This window comes from Populus trichocarpa, chromosome 7 (genome assembly GCF_000002775.5).
Source record: "Populus trichocarpa isolate Nisqually-1 chromosome 7, P.trichocarpa_v4.1, whole genome shotgun sequence".
Taxonomy (NCBI): Eukaryota; Viridiplantae; Streptophyta; class Magnoliopsida; order Malpighiales; family Salicaceae; genus Populus; species Populus trichocarpa.
The window spans coordinates 12584902-12611878 of record NC_037291.2 but is presented as its reverse complement, the minus strand read 5'-3'; the positions used below and the strand labels follow the sequence as shown (position 1 = coordinate 12611878).

General features: G+C 33.4%; 1 protein-coding gene across 15 annotated transcripts; it reads left to right on the top strand.

The window, feature by feature from the left end:
• Window positions 1–1939: 1939 nt before the first annotated feature.
• LOC18100921 (subtilisin-like protease SBT5.3) lies at window positions 1940–26799 on the top strand. 15 transcript variants are annotated; one of them, XM_052454629.1, is made up of 12 exons: window positions 1940–2059; window positions 23062–23092; window positions 23209–23318; window positions 23409–23506; window positions 23596–23760; window positions 23955–24057; window positions 24198–24714; window positions 24812–24909; window positions 24997–25239; window positions 25361–25472; window positions 25556–25769; window positions 25860–26799. In XM_052454629.1, exons 1-12 carry the CDS (start codon window positions 2013–2015, stop codon window positions 26411–26413), a joined length of 2292 nt encoding a protein of 763 aa, XP_052310589.1. In that variant the 5' UTR covers window positions 1940–2012; the 3' UTR covers window positions 26414–26799. The 15 variants fall into 15 exon arrangements, with proteins under 15 accessions (XP_052310589.1, XP_052310588.1, XP_052310587.1 ...); XM_052454628.1 differs by lacking the exons at window positions 23062–23092; window positions 23209–23318; window positions 23409–23506; ... (5 more) ...; window positions 25361–25472; window positions 25556–25769 and adding exons at window positions 2210–2319; window positions 2410–2507; window positions 2603–2767; ... (5 more) ...; window positions 4543–4756; window positions 16206–16330 and having other exon boundaries at window positions 1943–2090; window positions 25985–26799; XM_052454627.1 differs by lacking the exons at window positions 23062–23092; window positions 23209–23318; window positions 23409–23506; ... (5 more) ...; window positions 25361–25472; window positions 25556–25769 and adding exons at window positions 2210–2319; window positions 2410–2507; window positions 2603–2767; ... (5 more) ...; window positions 4543–4756; window positions 4847–4971 and having other exon boundaries at window positions 1943–2090; window positions 25985–26799.
• Window positions 26800–26977: the final 178 nt, after the last annotated feature.

Sequence of the window (26977 nt, the reverse complement as noted above, 5' to 3'; positions counted from 1 at the left end):
TTAATTATTTAAGGTAAAGAATTAAGAGATAAAGTATTATAAAGACAAATTCATAGAATATTAAAATCCATTCCTTTTTACATCCATTAATTGTTTGTAGTGCGATATCAAATATATATTTAATTGAAGATTTCTTTTGTTTTAACTATTAGGCTATGTTTGGACTGGATTTTGCATGTTGTAAGTAATTTAACTTGGAATTATTCTTATTTTTTTTTCAGACAGAATTTTAGACTTTAGTATTCATGATAGAATTATTTTTTTCTTTATTCAAATCTAAGATAATAATAAGAAAAAAATTTTATTTTTTGTCCAAGCCACAACATAGATTATATTAGATCCTTGGTCACGCTATACTGCGAGTCAAATAATTTTTTTAAGTATAAAAAAATATAAAGATGCTGATAAAGTATTTTTTAACATAAAAAATCAATAATTAACTCAAAATTTGATTTATATTAGATAATATCTTTTTAAATATTAAGACGACAACATATCATATCAACTTATACCAACCCTAACTGACCTACAAAACAAATTAGGAAGCCTAATTCTAAAAAAAAATATTGATGGACAAAAATAACAAAAAAAATATTCAATTTTAAAAAATGACAAAAAAACAACTCAAGTTAACCCGGGTAAACCCGCCACCCTAGTTACGAGAATGAAATTAACCCATAGAAAACAAATTGAAAAAAAAATTACGAAGTCCAGTTCTCAATTAACCTATCATTGAATGACAAAATTAAAAAAGAAGCAAGTTATAAAAAAAATAAAAGCAAAAATTGAGTTAAGCCGGGTTAACCCAGTAAACTCACAATCATTGTCATGAGACTATGATAACTTAATAGAAAGAGAAAAAAATCAAGAAGTAAAATTCTCAATCTGATAAATATTGAAGGCCAAAACTAAAAGAAAAGGAATTTTTTTAAAAAAAATAACCCGATTCGACCTAGACTAATTTTTCAAACCTGCAACTTGAATCATAAGACTGAAATAATCATGTATAAAGCAAATTGAAAAGATTTATAAAGTTTGATTTTCAAATCAAACAAATATTAAAGGATAAAATTAATAAAAAAAATCAATTTTAAAATATAACATAAAAAACTAAAATCAACTTAAACTAACTTTCTAAACTCGTGAATTGATTTATAAGACTAACACTGGCCGTTATAAGGTAAAAAATAATAATCATGAAAGCTTAATCTAAATTGTTGGTTGAAGGCAACTAATAACTTAATAATTGAAATAACAGCTTGAAAGAGTATTGCCGTGCGCATCCTATGTACGTACTATTCTCGTTTTTTCTTTTTATTTTTTGGGATAAGACGACTTAAAAATCATGCCATGCTATCTTTGAGTAGATTTTTCAAGTTGGATAGCAAGTTTTATTTATCAATTTTCTCATAAATTATCTTGATTTTACTGTTCTTGTTAAAATTACCAATAAAATATTAATTTAGTGGTGGAAACACTAAGTTTAATTTTTAGAAAGCCTACTTGTTAAAAGAAGAAACCATAAGAAAAAACCACAAGAATACTCAGATAAAAAAACAATTCCCGGTAAAATCATTTAATGAAAAATATTAATTACTTGTAAAATGATGTTATATTTTTAATAAAAACAATACAATTTAGAATATATTAAAAAAAAAAGAGTTGAAAAGCCTTAAAGATGAATGCAAGTCATTAACAGAAACAAGTAGTTTTTAAAGTTTAAGAGTAAAATCAGTATACAAAATGACAAAATTAAGACTATTGAGAGTGTTTTTGAGACTTCGGCTTTTCTTCTATGAAGCTTCGACGTATGTGCTTTGGAGGGTGAGAGAAATGGAGGAGACAAGGGTTGACCAGATGTAAACCAATTATTGACCGAGAGGGATTCCATTTTGAGATCACCAAATTTCCACGACAGTGATATAATCACATATAAGCCCCTCAATCGTTACAAAATGTAAAAAAAGGCAAGCTAATCGTTGTTCTCTTATTGAGCAAAAAGTAAAGCAAACATGGGCAGTTCTTCCTCTCTGTTTCTGTTTTTCACTCTTTTCACTACCTTGCAGAGCCCAATTCTGGCTGCAAAAAAGGCAAGCTAGCATGCATTAATGTTGTCTGATCGTTTAATCTTTCAACAAGTTACATTAGCAATCTCTCTTATGTTATAATTCTGCTACTGACAGTGATACCTGTGTCTGTGTACGTACAGTCTTATGTGGTTTACCTTGGGAGACAATCTTATGCTTCTGAACCTTCCACCACTGACCTGGATAGGGTAACCGATGCCCATCATGAACTTTTGGGCTCTTGTATGAAGAGGTGATGCAGACCTGAATATTTCTGCTGTGTGATCAGTGCTGTATTTGGTTGTTCTAATACTGATGATTAAGTTTGAATTCGTTATGACAGCAAGGAGAAGGCGAAACAAGCCATCTTTTACTCCTACACTCGTTATATCAACGGTTTTGCAGCAGTACTTGAAGATGAAGAAGCAGCTGAAATTTCAAGTACTTATATATATAATACTATTATAATTGTTCAGCTTGTATATCGTGCAATCCTTGATACTATTACAAATATGGTCTTGTTAATACGTTTTCAGAGCATCCAGAAGTTGTATCAGTTTCTCGAAACCAAATAAGTCAATTACACACTACAAATTCATGGGGCTTTCTTGGACTGGAAAGAAATGGAGAAATTCCAGCTAATTCTATGTGGCTAAAGGCAAGATTTGGTGAAGACGTAATTATCGGGACCCTAGATAGTGGTAATTATAATTTTACTCGTCTGTGTACATGCATAGAACTGGTCAAGTCTCCTTCATATCATTTCATCTTCATAATTTAAATGTTTCTTGCATTCAATTATTTTGGACCAGGTACAGCTACCTTGCATCTGAAAGAAAAATCTCCAATGATGGTAAATTTTTGATCTATTTTTCTTGACTGTGCATGACGCTAGGTGTTTGGCCGGAATCCGAAAGCTTCAATGATGAGGGGATGGGACCTGTACCATCTAAATGGAAAGGATACTGTGATCCAAATGATGGGATTAAATGCAACAGGTACTTTAATTTCTTTCTCAAGGCCAGAGCTCTTTCTTGACCTGAACTACTCGTTTTGCCTCTGATAATGAACCGCAGACAAATTCTTCCGTTTCCTATAGTAAGATTAGTAACATAAAAGATATGTTGTTATTAGCAGGAAACTTATAGGAGCAAGGTACTTTAGCAAAGGCTACGAAGCTGCAGAAACACTTGATTCTTCATACCACACCGCGCGAGATTATGATGGCCATGGAACCCACACTCTATCCACTGCTGGAGGTCGTTTTGTTTCGGGGGCAAACTTGCTTGGTTCAGCTTATGGAACAGCAAAGGGAGGTTCGCCCAAGTCGCGAGTCGCTTCATACAAGGTCTGCTGGCCCCGCTGTAGCGATGCTGATGTGTTGGCTGGCTATGAAGCTGCTATTCATGATGGGGTCGATATCCTCTCAGTGTCACTTGGATCCGGTCCGAGAGAATACTTTACTCATGGCAATGCAATTGGAGCATTTCTTGCCGTGGAGCGCGGGATTCTTGTAGTTGCCTCCGCTGGAAATGAAGGACCTGACCCTGGAATCGTTGGGAATGTAGCTCCTTGGATTCTGACAGTTGCTTGCAGCACTATCAGTAGGGATTTCACATCTAATGTCATCCTTGGAAATAACAAACAATACAAGGTTCGTTCTGTAAGCTCATATCTTTAGCAAGTCCTTGTAAATTGTTCTACCTATCATGGGGTCCAGAAATTCGATATATTAATTTCTAAATAATCAGGGTGTGAGTTTTAATACCAACACTCAACCAGCTGGGAAGTCTTACCCCTTGATCAATTCGGTGGATGCTAAAGCTGCCAATGTTTCCAGTAATCAAGCGTAAGCAGCAAACTAATTTTGTTCTCAGCCAAAATTACATTTTCTGTAGTTGTTAGGTTCATATTTCTTATCTTGTTGTATTTGGCAGAAAATATTGCTCTATCGGATCCCTTGACCCCTTGAAAGTTAAAGGAAAAATTGTATATTGTACTCGCAACGAAGACCCTGATATTGTAGAAAAGAGTCTGGTTGTTGCTCAAGCTGGTGGTGTTGGGGTGATACTTGCTAACCAATTCATAACCGAACAAATCCTACCTCTGGCACACTTTGTTCCTACTTCTTTTGTCTCTGCAGACGATGGACTTTCCATTTTAACTTATGTCTATGGTACAAAGTAAGGTCTACGTTAATTGGTAATTCAGACAATTAAACTTGGTTGATTTCAGTCGATAATGCCCTGAACAATCTATCGGAACTTCTCTTTTCACTCAGGTCACCTGTAGCTTACATAAGTGGCGCCACAGAGGTGGGAACAGTGGCTGCACCTGTCATGGCTGATTTTTCATCTCCTGGGCCTAACTTCATCACCCCAGAGATCCTTAAGGTACTCTTAATAGCTTCACATGAGCGTTTTAAAATACATGCTCAATATTAGTTTTATAGTGAGAGTGCATGTGATGATTTCAGCCCGACATCACTGCACCTGGAGTCAATATTCTAGCTGCCTTCACAGGAGCATCAGGGCCAGCTGATGTGCGAGGAGACCGGCGCCGAGTACACTTCAACTTTCTATCTGGAACCTCAATGGCATGCCCCCATGTTTCCGGAATCGCAGGTCTTCTCAAGACTATTCACCCTGATTGGAGTCCTGCTGCAATTAAATCTGCAATCATGACAACAGGTCAGTGCTTTTCTGCTCTTCGCATTAGCATCTCCAAGTTGTTGGTGTACGAGTCATTGACAGCTTGAGTGGTTGCTTATGACATTTCAGCGACAACGATCAGTAATGTGAAGCAGCCTATTGCAAATGCGTCTCTTCTTGAGGCAAACCCATTGAATTATGGTGCCGGGCATGTCTGGCCTAGCCGTGCAATGGACCCAGGCTTGGTCTATGACCTAACGACTAAAAATTACGTGAATTTTCTATGCTCCATTGGCTATAATTCAACCCAATTGTCACTTTTTATTGGTAAGCCATACATATGCCAGCCACACAACAATGGTCTGCTGGATTTCAACTATCCATCCATTACTGTCCCGAATCTGTCAGGCAATAAGACCACATTGTCCCGAACCTTGAAGAACGTGGGGACTCCAAGCTTGTATAGAGTTAATATCAGGGCACCTGGAGGGATATCTGTGAAGGTTGAGCCAAGAAGCTTGAAGTTCGATAAGATAAACGAAGAGAAAATGTTCAAGGTCACTCTAGAGGCTAAGAAAGGGTTTAAGAGTAATGACTACGTGTTTGGAGAGATAACTTGGTCTGATGAGAATCACCATGTCAGGAGTCCCGTTGTGGTGAAGAAGATGGCAGTAGCAGCCTAAGGTTGAAGGACACTGACCAGGCGTATGGATTTGGCGGTGGAAGGCCAGCATGTTGAGATCTATATATCTCCATGGTCACCAAATCGATCTTCAAATTCCCGTTCCATGTCATGACAAGTAACGAATGTAACAAGCATGTGTCAACTTTTTTCTTGCCACTAATCGAGTAATTGAACTTGCAATAAAATAAAAATAAAAATAAATGGTTTTGTTTATGAATAATTTGTAATGATTTTTGGTTTTTATCTACTTTCTATTGATTTTGTTTAGTTTTTTTCGTGTATTTTCTTTAGTATTTTTGTTTTCCTATTTTTATGTTATTTATGGCTCTGTTTTTCACCTTTTGCTGTCTGTCAACTTCGATTGGTGGAGAAGACAACTGCTTAGGTTACTGTACATTAGGTTTTTTGAGAGTGTAGGTAATGCTTTGAAGCCTAGCTTACCATCTTTCAGATATTAACAAAATCTTATGATAAAGACATTCAATTAATGTCATATCCCTCAAGGTCTTATAATATCAATGTTTTGGTGATATGACTTCAAAGATTTGGTAGCCAATTCTTAAGTCCCATTTGATAAAATAGACTACGATAATGATGATACATGCAACCTACTTATAACTTGATCAAAAATTTTATTTCAAAGACATTGATATGAATTTATTTGATAATAAAATTTGGAATCCCTGAGAAAATTTCAGGATTAGTCATCAATAAAGACAAAATCTTATTAGTTGTAGAGAAGTTTAGGTTTCATTTGTTTGCTAGAAAATAATTTACTTTTTGAAAAATGATTTTTATGGAATATAGATTTTTAAAAAATAATTTTTTTTATATTTGGTAAAGCTATGGAAAATGAGTTAAAAAAACAATTTCCATGTAAAATAAACTTGAAAATAACTTAATAATTTCTTTTCAAGTTTATCTAACATGTATAGAACAATAAATATAACTATTTGATCACTTACAGTAAAGAAATGAGATATAAAAAGTGTAATGGTGAGAAAATAAAGAATTCATTATATCATATATTTATATATAGTTTATTTTATAAAATGTAACTATACATATAATATAAATATTTTAAATATAATATTATAGATATATAACCTTATTAAATATTTTTTTAAGTAAAATCTAATTGAATATGCTAAAAGGTGCAATTATTGAAACTAAGAGACATAACTTGCCTCACACAAACCTCTACAAATGAAATAATAATAATAATAAATTGTACCAAGAAGATAATATAGTTACAAGACTAATTTGAGCCATGTCCAAGACTCAAGTAGATAGCACAGGCCTTTACATTTTATTACCGCTCAAGGTAGCCTTTTACACCATGGAGAACAAAAGGATATCCATAGATTTTGTAGGTGTCAAAAAATATAAAAGATCTATTTATGTTATCTACTTATCATATTTTTTTTTTAGGCTTAATAATTCTACCCAAGAAAATTATTGCTAGTATCAAATCACATATTGCACTACAATTAAGCTAATAATGATTGAATTCCCATAAAGACTTATCTAGTAATCGTAGCTTTTTTTTTTCTTTAAGCTTTATAATTTTACCCAGGAAAATTATTGCTAGTATCAAATCACATATTACACTACAATTAAGCTAATGATGAATGAATTCCTACAAAGACCTTTTACCAAAGAATCTAACCATCTTAAGAGGTAGTATAACCTCATAATTTTCCAAAATATCTTAGGTGTTGTTTAGGAACAAGTGTACCCAATTCAAACATAATAGTAATATTATTTGGAAAATTCTACTTTTAATGTATACTAAGAAAAGTTGATAACAAAAAAAATTAAACCTTCTAGTAAATGTACGGTGATTTGAGAAATAGGAACAAGATCCTAAATTAACAAAATTCCAAGGCCCACTCCACAATCACAACTAAAAAATCCTATTAAAAAAGGAAAATAGATAATTTATAACAAAAACAAGAGGAAAAGGTGATAAAGAAAGGGATTTAAGAGAGAGAATTACCTGAAATTATGAGGATTCAAGCTTCAATCTTGATTTTGCAGAAAATAGAAAAAGAAAAAGGAAAAGGCGATAAGGAGAGAGAAAGATTTGTGCAAGGTGGATCTGTATGAGGTTTATTTTTTGTTAAAGAAAGGGAAAGTCTTTTTCGGAGATAAAAAGAGGGAAACACTTTTCTTTTAGGAAAAACGTTTTTTTCTTTTGTTGAAAACTACTTTTCTAGAGTTCACCGAACATGAAAAAGTTTGGAAAGTAGCTTACTGGAAAGTAGTTTCCATGAAACAAACAAGGCCTTAATGTTAAGACATACCTAGTGTCCCATAGAACATCTTAGTAAACTATATATAAAAAATGTTAAAAATAGAAAAAGTTCTAGGTAAAGAGCTGGTTATATGATAGAGAAGATAACAATCACCCTATACATTCTATCTAAGATAAGTTGCTTCATGTTTGTTTTTAATGATAAAGGTGTCTAATGTGCATACACGCTAAGAGTTTGTCTAAACAGGCACATGCTCATTTGTTATTAAAGGTAAAATACTATTATGACTTAAGACAGTGATTTAAGACTTGGGCCTGGTAACAAGGAACAATTTTCACTTTTGAAAAACGAGCATTAGACCCGCAAGGAATGTGAGAAATTGATAAGTATAAACTTGTTCAAGATTATGTTAATTGAAATGGGTCCAAAGACTATCACTCGCATTCAATAGGCCTATATGAGATCATATCGATCCAACCTTAATTCGTTCGCCGCATCAAAAAAGGGTATTCCAAAAAAACATGAACATGGAAATAAATTCATACACATCTACATGAACATCGAAAATTCAAATAATAGGATTATTTATAAATAATATTAACAATTAAAACTTAAAGTCAAGGTTTTACAAATATTTATATTTATAATTTAGAAAAATTATTGTCATTATAGTAGACTATGCTGCTTGAAGGCAACTACTAATTTGATAGTTAGAATAATAAATAGCTTGGAAGGGTATTGTCAGGGCACCCTCAAACCCACTTATCCAAATTCTCACACATAAAAAAACGATATATTTTTAAAATAATATTATATATGGATAATTTTAATTTTTCTTTCAATTTCTTAGGACACGAAGAAAAACATAGTTGGAAAGTCTTAAAGATGAATGTAAGTTATTAATAAGTGATTTTTAAAAGTTTAAGAGTAAAATCAATATATATATATATACATAATTATTTATTGACAAAATTAAGACCATTGAGGTTATTTTTTTAGACTTTTGACTCTTTTTCTTTAAAGCTTTGACGTTTAAGGGTGAGCAAAAAACCGAATAACCAATTAATTACGTTTAAGGGTGAGCAAAAAAATCAAACCGAGAAAAAAACCGAATTAATTGATTAGAAAATCACAAAAAATTCTGGTTTGGTTTGGTTTTCAAAGTCTGAAACCTATTAAATCGAATCGATTCAACTAGGCCAGCACTTGAGAAAAAAAAAACAAGTATAAATAAGATATTTTTTTCTAACCCTAAACCTAAATTAATATTCACAGCTGCCCCCTCCCTTTGCTTTGCCTCTCCTTGTCTCTTGTCTCTCTCAAATTGTCTCCTTCACCTCCATGCTTTATAACTATTAAACTTTATGCTCCTCTGTCCTCCCGATAAAAGACACACTTGAAATTAGATCGTTCTAGAAAAGAAAGACCCCAAGCGATGAACTGAAATCACTGAAATGAAAAGAAAAGGTATACAAGCTGAATAGAAAGTTAGCATAAGAGTTCTCGAAAAGAGAAATGTTGAGAGGGAACTTAATCAGCTAAAACAGAAGGAGAAGTGACTTCTACCGCTTAAAGAAGATAAAGATGGATGGTGAGGATTTATAGACTTTTTGTAATTGGTTTCCTCTCGTTCATATAATAATAATTTGATGGTTTTACATTTCAATAACTTTTGATCTCCCATTTGGTTTTTTCTTTCAGCCAAATTACTTCCTTTCTTTTCTTTTCTTTTCCTTTTGTTTCGTGTATCTTTTTGCCAAGTTTAATTTTTGGGCAAGGATCTAACAAAAAAAAATTGAGGTTGATTTTCTAGATATCACGTATGCCTAACAGGTTTAAGAAAGAGTCATACTTGTTGAGAAAACCAAGATGTCCTGGAAAAAAATATGGCGCCCAATAAAAAAACCTAGAAAAAACTCAACCGGAATAATTTCGGTTTGAACCGGTTTGGAAGGAAAAACCCAAATCAAACCGAACCGAAATTAATCGGTTTGAGCCGGTTTTTGGTTTGGTTCAAAAACTTTCTTTTTGGTCTACAAGTTTATTCTTCTCCTCTTTTGCTTTCCTTTTTCTCGACAAGTAATTGTGGAGTGGGTCTTTGTAGCCAGAAACCAACACTTTCTTTTGGGTATATATATATATATATATATATATATATATATATTATACTATACCGCAAGTCTTGGAGACAACCTTCCACTTTATCAGCCATATATTTGTGGGTTCCATATAAATTCTACAGGATCAATGGCAATTAGGATTATGTTTTGTTAATAGATTAAATAAATAATTTGATTCACGTCATTATTTGTCTCTCAATATTAGAATTAACTTGGGTGATTCTGCAATTTAATGATAACTTTAAAGAGTTAATCTAATGGTTAAGAAATCATGCTTTTATCTTTATTTTTTCAGTTAAAAATCTGGAATTAACATTCTAAAAATTCTATTAAATTTCTTTAAATATATCAAATCGATGTATTTTTTTTAGAAATACTTAGTTTTAATACTGGACACGCTAAAAAAAAAAGGGTTTAAATGCTATGGTGCACAGCTTTGATAAAAGTCGTTATCAAAAAGCTTATGCTGTCCACCTTTTCGACAAGCATTATACTCCTTTAATCTTCTTTTCTAAGTAAAACAGGACACCACAGTTCCATTTATTTTTCCTTTTTGCTCCAAAAGACAACTTACAAAACCCTCCTCTCATCAAAAGAGAAAGTAAAGTAAGAAGAAAAGGGAGAAAACAACAGGAATCCCAATGATAAAGGGCCTAGCTAGCTACACTGTTCCGTTTTAGGTTCCAGTCTTCTATCAGTTGTGAGAAAAAGAAAATGATTTGGTTAATGTATTGCGTACAGCAGAAAAGAGAGGAGAAAAAAATCAATAAAAAAGAGCAAAACATTCAAGAACAGTACTGTGGTGTTATCATTGCACGAACTCGTAATGTAAATTATAATTATACAGTGAATCCTGGATTAAAGAGAACATGCGTTGGATCTATGATGAGGAAAGAACAGAAAATACCAATGAAGGCCTTCGTATAGATAAAATGGACAGTACACTGTATGAATCCACAGTGTTTTCACTCACAAAGCACAGTAAATAACTTAGCTTTTTTTTTTTTTTTTTTGTAACTCAGGGATAATGTTTAGGGTAAAATAAACTGGATTTCTTGTTTTTCCTTTGTTTCACCTCTTTGCTGAGGGGATGAAACAGTGGTGCTGCTCAAGTCCTTGTCAAACAAGTGAGACAAGCATTATATGAAATATGTGGTAATGACTCTACCAATATTCCATTTTGAAGAAGTGACTAACAGCAACACGACATTGACCCTACCCCATGCTGTCTTCTTTATCACATTGGAGTACTGAGAATCAAAACCAGTGTCATGTGCCCTCTGTGCTCAGTGTCTGTGGATCTTCCTAGGGCTCTCAAGCTACGATTCATCGTGCAATTACGCCCTGTTCTTCATGGTCGCGGGCTCCATTCAGTGGCTAAGAGTACTGCCATCCTTCTCCCTTTTTCGCTGATCTTGCAGGATTTCATCAAGTCTGTGAGTGACTTGCCGCTAGCCAAAAGCATGTGCATGTGAATATCGTTTCCCAAAGCTTAGTGAATGAAGCCCTGGATTTCGTATACTGTTAGGCACTGCAGAATGAGCCTTCAATGGCCCAACCCATCACAAGCCATAAACTCCGCTCTGGTCATCTCAGCCCACAATGGTGAAGAACAAAATTAATAAATTAAGGCTGGGTTTGTTTTCACTTTTTTGTGTTTATTTACTATTAGAAAAATTAATCAACAAAAAATACTTTTTGATCAAATAAAAATTTAGCTTGATTTTCAGGAAAATGTTTTCCTTTTATTTTGGGTAGAAAATACTTTTCAAAAGTTGTGAAAAATTTAGAAATATCATATTATTTGCTGATTATATCAAATTTTCTCCTCAAACTTTTGATTGCTATATATATATTTTGTTTTGAATATTTGTTTTTTAATTTCATCCCTTAAAGTTAAAAGGAAATTTCTTTCCAACAAACAAACGGGGTTTAAGCATAATTTTGAAATTCAGAATCCGGGCCTTGAATTGAACAGGTCTAAAACTATGAAATTAAATGTTTATGAGTGTACATTCCATGCAATTTATCTAATAACTTTACAGAATTATAGCACTCCAGAATAATAAATCGTAGCAAGTACCAAACCTGGTACCTGTTTTCGACTAGCTAACTTGGTTTAGAAAAACAGTGATTCACACTATTCAAAACCCCCCATTTTTCTTAACTTCTTTTATAATTTTAATGTATACTATATATCAAAGTTGTTTTTGTTTCTACAATAACTCTATATTTGAGGGGAAAAAAAAAATACTGAGATAAGGTTCATTGTTCATTCACCATTTTTTTCATTCTCTTTTTTAAAATATCGTTCGCATATATTTTTTATTAAACCCTTTTAAGATCTAATTTCACGAGATAAAAATTGAAATTATAATAGTAAAACAAGATTAAAAAAGAGAAGACTAAAATATGAAAGGAAAAGAATGCAGGAATATTCTTAAAGTTTTTTGAAATGATATAAAAGTTTATTTTACTTATATAAAAAAAAATTACTATAAAATAGTGAAGCAAAGATAAAAGTTGAGATATCAAATATATATTTAATTGAAGATTTTTTTTTTGTTTTAACTAACTGGATTTCACATGTTGTGAATAATTTAACTTGGAATTAATCTTATTTTTATTCGTACATAATTTTAGACTTTAATATTCAAGAAAGTCAAATTCTCAATTAATAGTTGGTTGAAGGCACAACTACTAACTTATTAATTGAAATAATAGCTTGAAATAATAGCTTGAAAAAGCATCCTCAAGGCCACATGTACAAATTCTCAAGGCAATATATTTTGAAAATAATATCATGTACGTACCATTCCTGTTTTTATTTTTATTTTTTTTGTGATAGGACGACTTAAAAATCATGCCATGCCATCTTTTTTTTTTTTTAATAGATATTTCAAGTGGAATAGGAGCCACTTAAATAAATAGCAAGACAAAATTGTGGCCCATGTGTAAGCATACAAGGACATCCATTAAGGCCCATGAGTAGATCTTTTACTAATTTTTATTTATTAATTTTCTCATAAATTATATTGATTTCCAGTTCCTGTTAAAATCATTTAATGAAAAATGTTAACTACTTGTAAAATGATGTTATTTTTTCAATAGAAAAAAGTATAATTTAGATTATTTTTTTTAAAAAAAAACATAGTTGAAAAGCCTTAAAGATGAATGCAAGTTATTAACAAAACAAGTAGTTTTTAAAGTTTAAGAGTAAAATCAGTATACAAAATTATTTAATGACAAAATTAAGACTATTGAGAGTATTTTTGAGACTTCGGCTTTTCTTCCTTGAAGCTTCGACGTATGTGCTTTGGAGGGTGAGAGAAATGGAGGAGACTAGGGTTGACAAGATGTAAACCAATTATTGACCCAGAGGGGTTCCATTTTGAGATCACCAAATTTCCACGACAGTGATGAAATCACCTATAAGCCCCTCAATCGTTACAAAATGTACAAAAAGGTAAGCTAATCGTTGTTCTCTTATTGAGCAAAAAGTAAAGCAAACATGGGCAGTTCTTCCTCTCTGTTTCTGTTTTTCACTCTTTTCACTATCTTGCAGAGTCCAATTCTGGTTGCAAAAAAGGCAAGCTACCATGCATTAATGTTGTCTGATCGTTTAGTGTTTCAACAAGTTACATTAGCAATCTCTCTTATGCTATAATTCTGCTACTGACAGTGATACCTGTGTCTGTGTACGTACAGTCTTATGTGGTTTACCTTGGGAGACAATCTTATGCTTCTGAACCTTCCACCACTGACCTGGATAGGGTAACCGATGCCCATCATGAACTTCTGGGTTCTTGTATGAAGAGGTGATGCAGAACTGAATATTTCTGCTGTGTGATCAATGTTGTATTTGGTTGTTCTAATACTGATGATTAAGTTTGAATTCGTTATGACAGCAAGGAGAAGGCGAAACAAGCCATCTTTTACTCCTACACTCGTTATATCAACGGTTTTGCAGCAGTACTTGAAGAGGAAGAAGCAGCTGAAATTTCAAGTGCTTATATATATATATTTATATATATATATATATATATATATATATAATACTATTATAATTGTTCAGCTTGTATATCGTGCAATCCTTGATACTATTACAAATATGGTCTTGTTAATACGTTTTCAGAGCATCCAGAAGTTGTATCAGTTTCTCGAAACCTAATAAGTCAATTACACACAACAAATTCATGGGGCTTTCTTGGACTGGAAAGAAATGGAGAAATTCCAGCTGATTCTATGTGGCTAAAGGCAAGATTTGGCGAAGACGTAATTATCGGGACCCTTGATACTGGTAATTATAATTCTACTTTTCTGTGTACATGCATAGAACTGGTCAAGTCTCCTTCATATCATTTCATCTTCTTAATTTAAATGTTTCTTGCATTCAATTATTTTGGACCAGCTACAGCTACCTTGCATTATGAAAGAAAAATCTCCAATGATGGTAATTTTGCAATCTATTATTCTTGACTGTGCATGACTGCTAGGTGTTTGGCCAGGAATCCGAAAGCTTCAATGATGACGGGATGGGGCCTGTTCCGTCTAAATGGAAGGGATACTGTGATCCCAAATGGATGGGATTAAATGCAACAGGTACTTTAATTTCTTTCTCAAGGCCAGAGCTCTTTTCTTGACCTGAACTACTCAATTTTGCCTCTGATAATGAACCGCAGACAAATTCTTCCGTTTCCTATAGTAAGATTAGGTAACATAAAAGATATGTTGTTATTAGCAGGAAACTTATAGGAGCAAGGATACTTTAGCAAAGGCTACGAAGCAGCAGAAACACATTGATTCTTCATACCACACCGCGCGAGATTATGATGGCCATGGAACCCACACTCTATCCACTGCTGGAGGTCGTTTTGTTTCGGGGGCAAACTTCCTTGGTTCAGCATATGGAACAGCGAAGGGAGGTTCGCCCAAGTCGCGAGTCGCTTCATACAAGGTCTGCTGGCCCCGCTGTAGCGATGCTGATGTGTTGGCTGGCTATGAAGCTGCTATTCATGATGGGGTCGATATCCTCTCAGTGTCACTTGGATCCGGTCCGAGAGAATACTTTACTGATCATGGGAATGCAATTGGAGCATTTCTTGCCACGGAGCGCGGGATTCTTGTAGTTGCCTCCGCTGGAAATGAAGGACCTGACCCTGGAAGTCGTTGGGAATGTAGCTCCTTGGATTCTGACAGTTGCTTGTAGCACTATCAGTAGGGATTTCACATCTAATGTCATCCTTGGAAATAACAAACAATACAAGGTTTGTTCTGTAAGCTCATATCTTTAGCAAGTCCTTGTAAATTGTTCTACCTATCATGGGGTCAAGAAATTCGATATATTAATTTCTAAATAATCAGGGTGTGAGTTTTAATTACCAACACTCAACCAGCTGGAAAGTCTTACCCCTTGATCAATTCGGTGGATGCTAAAGCTGCCAATGTTTCCAGTAATCAAGCGTAAGCAGCAAACTACTTTTGTTCTCAGCCAAAATTACATTTTCTGTAGTTGTTAGGTTCATATTTCTTATCTTGTTGTATTTGGCAGAAAATATTGCTCTATCGGATCCCTTGACCCCTTGAAAGTTAAAGGAAAAATTGTATATTGTACTTCGCAACGAAGATCCCTGATATTGTAGAAAAGAGTCTGGTTGTTGCTCAAGGCTGGTGGTGTTGGGGTGATACTAGCTAACCAATTGATAATCCGAACAAATCCTACCTCTGGCACACTTTGTTCCTACTTCCTTTGTCTCTGCAGACGATGGACTTTCCATTTTAATCTTATGTCTATAGGTACAAAGTAAGATCTACGTTAATTGGTAATTCAGACAATTAAACTTGGTTGATTTCAGTCGACTAATGCCCGGAACAATCTATCGTTTGTGATCCTGTGAATCTCTTGGAACTTCTCTTTTCACTCAGGTCACCTGTAGCTTACATAAGTGGCGCCACAGGAGGTGGGAACAGTGGCTGCACCTGTCATGGCTGATTTTTCATCTCCTGGGCCTAACTTCATCACCCCAGAGATCCTTAAGGTACTCTTAATAGATTCACATGAGCGTTTTAAAATACATGCTCAATAGTATTTTTATAGTGAGAGTGCATGTGATGATTTCAGCCCGACATCACTGCACCTGGAGTCAATATTCTAGCTGCCTTCACAGGAGCATCAGGGCCAGCTGACGTGCCAGGAGACCGGCGCCGAGTACATTTCAACTTTAAATCTGGAACCTCAATGGCATGCCCCCATGTTTCCGGAATCGGAGGTCTTCTCAAGACTATTCACCCTGATTGGAGTCCTGCTGCAATTAAATCTGCAATCATGACAACCGGTTAGTGCTTTTCTGCTCTTCGCATTAGCATCTCCAAGTTATTGGTGTACGAGTCATTGACAGCTTGAGTGGTTGCTTATGACATTTCAGCGACAACGATCAGTAATGTGAGGCAGCCTATTGCAAATGCTTCTCTTCTTGAGGCAAACCCATTGAATTATGGTGCCGGGCATGTCTGGCCTAGCCGTGCAATGGACCCAGGCTTGGTCTATGACCTAACGACTAAAGATTACGTGCATTTTCTATGCTCCATTGGCTATAATTCAACCCAGTTGTCACTTTTTATTGGTAAGCCATACATATGCCCGTCGCACAACAATGGCCTGCTGGATTTCAACTATCCATCCATTACTGTCCCGAATCTGTCAAGCAAGGCCACATTGTCCCGAACCTTGAAGAACGTGGGGACTCCAAGCTTGTATAGAGTTAATATCAGGGCACCTGGAGGGATATCTGTGAAGGTTGAGCCAAGAAGCTTGAAGTTCGATAAGATAAACGAAGAGAAAATGTTCAAGGTCACTCTAGAGGCTAAGAAAGGGTTTAAGAGTAATGACTACGTGTTTGGAGAGATAACTTGGTCTGATGGGAAACACCATGTGAGGAGTCCTGTTGTGGTGAAGAAGATGGCAGTAGCAGCCTAAGGTTGAAGGACAATGACCAGGCGTATGGATTTGGAGGTGGAAGGCCAGCGTGTAGAGATCTATATATCTCCATGGTCACCAAATCGATCTTCAAATTCCCGTTCCATGTCATGACAAGTAACGAATGTAACAAGCACTGTCAACTTTTTTTTCTCTGCCTTTAATCGAGTAATTGAACTTGCAATAAAATAAAAATAAATGGTTTTGTTTATGAATATTTTGTAATGGTTTTTATCTACTTTCTATTGATTTTGTTTAGTTTCTTTCTTGTATTTTCTTTAGTATTTTTGTTTTTCTATTTTATGTTATTTATGGCTCTGTTTTTTTTTTATCTTTTGCTGTTTGTCAACTTCGATAGATGGAGAAGACAACTGATTAGGTTACTTACTTCATATTCGGCTACTCTTACCATCTTTGATTTATAAACAAAATCTTATGATATCAAATAACATAAAAATAGAAATAGACTATGATAATTTGATGATACATGCAACCTATTTATAACCCTGTAATTCCAGATAAGTTGTTCAGGACTCCATCAAAAGTTTTTCTTGATAGACATTTAAAGGAATTTATTTGATAATAAAATTTGGATCCTTGATAAAATTTCAGGATTAGTCATCAGTAAAGACATAATCTTATTAATTGTAGAGAAGTTTACGTCTGTTTTTGTTTTTTGAAAAATAATTTACTTTTAAAAAGTGATTTTTATAAAAAAAAAATTTGATTTTTTTATATATCTCATAATGTTATAAAAAATAAGCTAACAAATAATTTTAATATGAAATGAACTTGAAAATAATTTATTAAATTTTTTTCAAGTTTAACTAATATTTATAGAACAATAAATGTAACTATTCGATAAAAAAAAATTATATATAAAAAGTGTAATGGTGAGAAGATAAAAAATTCATTATATCATATATTTATATAAAGTTATTTTTATTTTATAAAATGTACCTATACATATAATATAAATATTTTAAATATAATATTATAGATATATAACCTTATTAAATATTTTTCAAAAGTAAAATCTATTAATATTATTTTTTTCATTTTTAAAACTTCAAAGTAAATTTTTCTTTCATATTGAAAAGCTAAATTAGTTAAAGGTATAAAATAAGAGTTAGATATTTGGATTTTTTTTTTGTATGAAGATTTTGAAATGGGGATAAATAGATACAAAAATACTTTGATGGGTTTTTGATAAAATATGTTTTTGCAAGGGGTTTAGGAAATTATCTCTTTAATAGAAAATAAATACAAACACTTTACATAAAACATTTATTTTTTAATTTGGTTATTATTCCCCATTATTTTTTTATAGTTTTGAGATGATTCTCCCATACTTAGATTCTCATTATACATTGAGCTTTTTAATATTTTATATAGCCATCTTAACAACAAATTTTGCTTTGAATATAAAAGAAGACTTGTTTTCTTTAATGTCTCTTCGACTAATATTTTAAATAGCATGCGAGACGTAGATTTAGATCATATAAAGTGCTTACCTTTTTATTTTTCATTCTTTATGGTACTCTTTTCTCCAGAATAATTATAAATTTATACAAAATCAAATCATATAATATTTAAATTAACTTTTAAAAGAGAATACATCAAATACACAAGAAGTTATAACAAAGTCATCAACAATTCAAATATATAACAAAAGCAATACAAACTCAAGAAATGCATAAGAAAAACAAACACAAATACATATTAATCATTTATTTTTGGTTGTCTACTCCCTATTATTTTCTTCTCTCTCCTCCCTTTGGCTTAAATTGATCATTTGTCTAATTAGTTTATTTTCAGAACATATTTCTTCCATAAAAAATTTATAAGAGACAACTCTCATTATGTGATTATGAACAATGCAACATGCGAGCACAACATTCACTTGTGTTTCATAAGACCAAAAATGTTTTCCATCAATTGCTCTAAAATAATTCTTCAAAATACAAAACCCTTGCTCAATAATGATTCTTAATGAAGAGTATCGAAGATTAAATAGATCATTTTCATTTTATGGTGAATGGTATGTAAACTATTTCAAGTGATATCGAACTCCATGAAAAAAAGAAATGATTCCTTTTTTAATGTTGTAATTGGCATCATTAAGATAATAGTTATCTACAAATAAAAATAAAATATATTACTATTTTTATTTAATTAGACATTTTAGATATTTATTGCATATAATAAATATTTTATACCTTCTGGAACTTTTATACCACTTGGTTTGACAGTGCATCACCTAAAACACGTGAATTGTGTGCACTTTCCTCCTATCCAACTAAAACATATGTAAGCTTTAAATCAAAAGTTATAGTTGATAAAATATTTTTCATTTCCTCTTTTCGACCTTGAAACTTTCTTTGAATTTCAACATGATCATTTGCGAAAACATAGGTACCATCAATGGCTCCCACATAATCTTGTATAAATGTGAAACAATAATGATAAACTTTTTCTTCTTGGTGTAATCAATTAATGTACATAAATAATGGTAACATACCTTAAAATAAAGATAAAATCTTTGATTATTCATTATCTTTACAAGAATCATATTTTTTTGGTCTTTAATAAGGTGTTTGTACAACTTAAGATATGCATTTAATATAATTCTAAAGAAACAATGAATAGTTTCGATAGACCTGTAGTAAATACCACTAATAAAACAAAATCTTTAGTTTCGGCCTATAATTTGTAAGAACACAATCACTAACTCTCTAATAGACACATTTTAAGTTGGTCGTAATAGGTTGTGACATGTGTGGCCAACTGAAATTTTTTGATAAAAAAAACTGGAAAAAATGTTAAACATTGGACTCAAAATGGTACAAACAAGAATTCATGAAGTGAATGTTTCTAATAAGTCAGAAAAGAGACCTGGATTAATCTATGGTTTACAACAATAAACTTATCATTGATGTATTTTCAAGAAGGTCTGTTTAGAAATTATGAATGCTTCATAATATGTTAAAGGATGCATCATACAAAGAATACTAAAGCTTTTAGTATAATAATTAAAATACAAGGCAGCACATAGTGCATGAATATAGTCCTTACAAGAAATCTTCATATTGATAAACTATCTTTAGATATTTTAATATGATTTCTTTTAGAAGTGTTTTAACATAAATGTTTACAAGATAGTATAGACTCCTCCTTGTGTTAGCCAAAACCCCATTGTATATCAACCACACAATTAGTAGTAATATTGAAAAGAGTAGGCTATAGAGTATTAAAAATAAACATGTGAGTTGCATATTATAATTGATTAATTAGTTTTTCATAAAAATAAGATTATTAAAGAATATCAAGTTAATCTAATTATATTGGTTTCTTTTAATAAGAGATAAAAATAAAGAATCAGAATGTTATTACACACCCAACAAATAACATAAATAAAGATGAAAAGGAATATTGATAGGTTTTTTTAACTAAACAAGCACATCTCCTTTAATGTCTCATTTTATACATATAAGTCTAAGGTTATTGATGTTATGATTTTTTCTACAAAATCATAACCAAGAAAACTACAATTCACTTGGTTCCTTTCCTTGAAGTCAATATCTACCAAATGTTAGTTAGTAAATCCCTGGTGAATACGTGTGTGTTTACACACACACACATCATAATCATTGAGCAAGAGCCTTAATAAAAGCCAAACTATAGTATAAAATCATGTGAACTGTAACACATTGTAAGGAAAGAATTGTTGGTAGATAAAATCTTTCCTTGTAATACTAAAAGGTGAAGAATAAGGTTTAAATGATTGTGGTATGTTATGCTATTGTGGTAACTTTAGTATTTAATAAAGTGAAATTTTAGAATGTGTGAAAATCTAATTAAATAAGCTAAAAGGTGCAATTATTGAAACTAAAAGATATAACTTGCTTCACAGAAAGCTCTACAAATAGAATAAAAAATCTACCAAGAAAATAATATAGTTACAACATAAATTTGAGCCATGTCCAAGACTCAAGTAGATAGCATAGGCCTTTACATTTTATCACTGTTCAAGACAACCTTTTATACCATGGAGAACAAAAGGATATCGATACATTTTGTAGATGTCAAAAAATATGAAAGATCTATTTATATTATCTACTTATCCTAATTTTTTTTTTTACTTTTACTTTAGGCTTCATAATTCTACACAGGAAAATTATTGCTAGTATCAAATCACATATTGCACTACAATTAATCTAACCTTAAAATTTTCCAAAATATTTTAGGTGTTGTTTTGGAACAAGTGTACCCATTTTAAACATAGTAGTAATACTACCTAGAAAATTCTACTTTTAATATATAATCAGAATAGTTGATAACAAAAAAACATTAAACCTTGTAGTGAATTTAAGAAGATTCGAGGAATAGTAACAAGATCCTAAATTAACAAGATTCGACCAAGACCCACTCCACAATCACCACTAAAAATTCTAATTAAGAAAGGAAAATAGATAACATATAACTAAAATAATAGGAAAAGGTGATAAAGAAAAGGATTTGAGGAAGAGGATTACCTGAAATTACGGGGATTCAAGGAAGCTTCAATCTTGATTCTGCAGAAAATAGAAAAGAAAAGGAAAAGGGACAAGGAGAGAGATATTTGTGAAAGGTGAATCTGTATGAGGTTTATTTTTTGTCAAGAAAAGAAAAGTATTTTTCAAAGCAAAAAAGATAGAAATATTTTGGGAAAAACTTATTTTTTTCTTTCGTTGAAAACTACTTTTCTAGAGTTCACCAAACATGGAAAAGTTTTAAAAGTAGCTTCTTGAAAAGTGGTTTCATGAAATAAACAAAGTCTTAATGTGATGACATACCTAGTGTCCCATAGGACATCTCAATAAACTATATGTAAAAAAAGTTAAAAATAGAAAAGGTTTTGAGTAAGGAGCTGGTTATATAATAAGAAAGATAATAATTAACCTATATATCGTATCTAAGGTAAGTTACTTCATGTTTGTTTTTAATGATAAAGGTGTCTAATGTGCTTACACGCTAAGAGTTTGTCTAAACTGACATATGATTGTTTGTTATTAAAGGTAAAATACTATTATGACTTAAGACAATGATTTGAGACTGGAACCTAGTAACAAGGCACAATTTTCACTTGTGAAAAACAAGCATTAGACCCGCAAGAAAGGTGTGAAATTGATAGGTATTAACCTATTCAAGATTATGTTGATTGATATGGATCTAAAGACCATCCTTGGCACTTAATAGGCCTATATGAGATCATATCGATCCAACCTAAATTTGTTCGTTGCATCAAAGAAAGGTATTAAAAAAAAACATGAATAAGAAAATAAATTCATACACATCTACATGAATATAGAAAATTCAAATTCAAATTCAAATAATAGGATTATTTATAAATAATATTAACAATTAAAACTTAAGGTCAAGGTTATACAAATATTTATATTTATAATTTAAAAACAATATTGTCACCGTAGTTAGAATATTTATAATTTAGACTCTACTTCTTGAAAGCAACTACTGACATTATAGTTAGAATATTAGCTTGGAAGGGTATTGCCAGGAACAGACAAACTCACATGTCCAAATTCTCACACATAAAAAAAAAATATATTTTGAAAATAATATTATGTAAGGACAATTTTCATTTTTCTTTCAATATCTTGGGACACAAAGAAAAACACAGTTGGAAAGTCTTAAAGATGAAAGTAAGTCATTAATAAGTAATTTTTAAAAGTTTAGGAGTAAAATAAATATACATAATTAATTAATGACAAAATTAAGACCATTGAGGTTATTTTTGAGACTTTGACTCTTCTTCTTTAAAGCTTTGACGTCCGTGGTTTTGAGGGTGAGAGAAATGGAAGGTAAAGGAGAAGGAGACGAGGGTTGATAAGATGGAAACCACTTATTTGATCTACAGGGGTTCCATTCTGATATTACCAAATTTCCACAACAGATGAAATCACATATAAGCCCCTCAATTATTACAAAATGTAAAAAAAAAAAACTCAAAAAACCATCCCAGACTACTAGATATTTAAAGTATAGTGAACAGAGACACAAAGGAGAAAATGATATTGGACTCATTAAAAACTAATAACAATTCTGCTAAAAAATTATTATTATTTCATGTTTCTATCTTTTAATTATATTGTGCATTTTTTTTATTTGGTAATTTTAGAATGCCATACTATATGCATAAAGGGTTTGTGTTAATCGTTATTCTCTTGTAGAGCAAAAAGTAAAGCAAGCATGAGCAGGAGGACAGCTTCTCGCTCTCTGTTTCTGTTTTTCACTCTTTTCACAACCTTGCAGAGTCCAATTCTGGCTGCAAAAAAGGCAAGCTAGCATGCATTAATGTTGTCTGATCGTTTAGTCTTTCAAGTTACATCAGCAATCTCTCTTATGTTATAATTCTGCTACTGACAGTGATACCTGTGTCTGTGTACGTACAGTCTTATGTGGTTTACCTTGGGAGACAATCTTATGCTTCTGAACCTTCCACCACTGACCTGGATAGGGTAACCGATGCCCATCATGAACTTTTGGGTTCTTGTATGAAGAGGTGATGCAGTGCTGAAAATTTCAGATCTGTGATCAATGGTGTATTTGGTTGTTCTAATACTGATGATCAAGTTTGAATTCGTTATGACAGCAAGGAGAAGGCGAAACAAGCCATCTTTTACTCCTACACTCGTTATATCAACGGCTTTGCAGCAATACTTGAAGATGAAGAAGCAGCTGAAATTTCAAGTATATATAATACTATTATAATTGTTCAGCACGTATGTCGTGCAATCCTTGATAATATTACAAATATGGTCTTGTTAATACGTTTTCAGAGCATCCAGAAGTTGTATCAGTTTCTCGAAACCGAATAAGTCAATTACACACAACAAATTCATGGGGCTTTCTTGGACTGGAAAGAAATGGAGAAATTCCAGCTGATTCTATGTGGCTAAAGGCAAGATTTGGTGAAGATGTAATTATCGGGACCCTTGATAGTGGTAATTCTAATTTTACTTTTCTGTGTACATGCATAGAACTGGTCAAGTCTCCTTCATATCATTTCATCTTCTTAATTTAAATGTTTCTTGCATTCAATTATTTTGGACCAGCTACAGCTACCTTGCTTATGAAAGAAAAATCTCCAATGATGGTTAATTTTCAATCTATTATTCTTGACTGTGCATGATGCTAGGTGTTTGGCCAGAATCCGAAAGCTTCAATGATGAAGGGATGGGGCCTGTTCCGTCTAAATGGAAGGGATACTGTGACCCAAATGATGGGATTAAATGCAACAGGTACTTTAATTTCTTTCTCAAGGCCAGAGCTCTTTTCTTGACCTGAACTTCTCATTTTTCCTCTGATAATGAACCGCAGGCAAATTCTTCCGTTTCCTATAGTAAGATTGGTAACATAAAAGATATGTTGTTATTAGCAGGAAACTTATAGGAGCAAGATACTTTAGCAAAGGCTACGAAGCAGCAGAAACACATGATTCTTCATACCACACCGCGCGAGATTATGATGGCCATGGAACCCACACTCTATCCACTGCTGGAGGTCGTTTTGTTTCGGGGGCAAACTTACTTGGTTCAGCATATGGAACAGCGAAGGGAGGTTCGCCCAACTCGCGAGTCGCTTCATACAAGGTCTGCTGGCCCCGCTGTAGCGATGCTGATGTGTTGGCTGGCTATGAAGCTGCTATTCATGATGGGGTCGATATCCTCTCAGTGTCACTTGGATCCGGTCAGGAAGAATACATTACTGATGGGATTGCAATTGGAGCATTTCTTGCCATGGAGCGCGGGATTCTTGTAGTTGCCGCCGCTGGAAATGATGGACCTGACCCTGGAGTCGTTGGGAATGTAGCTCCTTGGATTCTTACAGTTGGTTATAGCACTATCAGTAGGGATTTCACATCTAATGTCATCCTTGGAAATAACAAACAATACAAGGTTTGTTCTGTAAGCTCATATCTTTAGCAAGTCGTTGTAAATTGTTCTACCTATCATGGGATCCAGAAATTCGATATATTAATTTCTAAATAATCAGGGTGTGAGTTTTAATACCAATACTCAACCAGCTGGGAAGTCTTACCCCTTGATCAATTCGGTGGATGCTAAAGCTGCCAATGTTTCCAGTAATCAAGCGTAAGCAGCAAACTAACTTTGTTCTCAGCCAAAATTACATTTTCTGTAGTTGTTAGGTTCATATTTTTATCTTGTTGTATTTGGCAGAAAATATTGCTCCATCGGATCCCTTGACCCCTTGAAAGTTAAAGGAAAAATTGTATATTGTACTCGCAACGAAGATCCTGATGTAGAAAAGAGTCTGGTTGTTGCTCAAGCTGGTGGTGTTGGGGTGATACTTGCTAATCAATTGATAATTCAACAAATCCGACCTCGGGCACACTTTGTTCCTACTTCCGTTATCTCTGCTGACGATGGACTTTCCATTTTAACTTATGTCTATAGTACAAAGTAAGGCCTACGTTAATTGGTAATTCAGACAATTAAACGTGGTTGATTTCAGTCGATAATGCCCGGAACAATCTATCGTTTGTGATCCTGTGAATCTCTTGGAACTTCTCTTTTCACTCAGGTCACCTGTAGCTTACATAAGTGGCGCCACGGAGGTGGGAACAGTGGCTGCACCTGTCATGGCTGATTTTTCATCTCCTGGGCCTAACTTCATCACCCCGGAGATCCTTAAGGTACTCTTAATAGATTCACATGAGCGTTTTAAAATACATGCTCAATATTATTTTTATAGTGAGAGTGCATGTGATGATTTCAGCCCGACATCACTGCACCTGGAGTCAATATTCTAGCTGCCTTCACAGGAGCATCAGGGCCAACTGACGTGCCAGGAGACCGGCGCCGAGTACATTTCAACTTTATATCTGGAACCTCAATGGCATGCCCCCATGTTTCCGGAATCGCAGGTCTTCTCAACACTATGCACCCTGATTGGAGTCCTGCTGCAATTAAATCTGCAATCATGACAACAGGTTAGTGCTTTTCTGCTCTTCGCATTAGCATCTCCAAGTTATTGGTGTACGAGTCATTGACAGCTTGAGTGGTTGCTTATGACATTTCAGCGACAACGATCAGTAATGTGAAGCAGCCTATTGCAAATGCTTCTCTTCTTGAGGCAAACCCATTGAATTATGGTGCCGGGCACATCTGGCCTTGCCGTGCAATGGACCCAGGCCTGGTCTATGACTTAACGACTAAAGATTACGTGAATTTTCTATGCTCCATTGGCTATAATTCAACCCAGTTGTCACTTTTTATTGGTAAGCCATACATATGCCAGCCGCACAACAATGGTCTGCTGGATTTCAACTATCCATCCATCACTGTCCCGAATCTGTCAAGCAATAAGACCACATTGTCCCGAACCTTGAAGAACGTGGGGACTCCAAGCTTGTATAGAGTTAATATCAGGGCACCTGGAGGGATATCTGTGAAGGTTGAGCCAAGAAGCTTGAAGTTCGATAAGATAAACGAAGAGAAAATGTTCAAGGTCACTCTAGAGGCTAAGAAAGGGTTTAAGAGTAATGACTATGTGTTTGGAGAGATAACTTGGTCTGATGGGAAACACCATGTGAGGAGTCCTGTTGTGGTGAAGAAGATGGCAGTAGCAGCCTAGGGTTGAAGGACAATGACCAGGCGTATGGATTTGGAGGTGGAAGGCCAGCGTGTAGAGATCTATCTCCATGGTCACCAAATCGATCTTCAAATTCCCGTTCCATGTCATGACAAAATTGAAAGGCTTTAGGCTTTCATAATCGTAAGAATAAATTGATCAAAATAAAGGGTCAGTGATAGCAACAAATCACAAAGTCTCTTTGCATGACTTGCAAGTCAAAAGTGGCTCTCAAAAACAACGCTTCCACCTCCATCACAATCCACGACCTGGTTTAAATTATCCCATGATTCCCATCTCCAACCAAACTCACAAGTGTAAGCCTTTTATTGTTAAAAACAGCCATCAACGAAATTCTTCAATTAAAGCATGAATGCTCTATTATTTAACTTCTTTTTTAATTTATAAAGAAGAATTTTGGGTCCAAGACCTCTTATAATATACATAAATGGGACTTGATGCACAAAATAAATTTAGTGTCTAGATGGAAAAGCAGATAAAGAAGAAACAAGAAATTCGATTAATGTCTCAATCGAAGGCTCAATCATGCATTCACTATAGGGTGAG

Excerpts from the sequence above, each read along its gene's own strand:
- LOC18100921 (XM_024605881.2), top strand. The coding sequence starts at position 23,006 with ATGAGCAGGAGGACAGCTTCTCGCTCTCTGTTTCTGTTTTTCACTCTT. Across the intron at positions 24,715-24,811 it reads GAAATAACAAACAATACAAG|GGTGTGAGTTTTAATACCAA; the intron begins GTTTGTTCTGTA and ends CTAAATAATCAG. Across the intron at positions 24,910-24,996 it reads AATGTTTCCAGTAATCAAGC|AAAATATTGCTCCATCGGAT; the intron begins GTAAGCAGCAAA and ends TGTATTTGGCAG.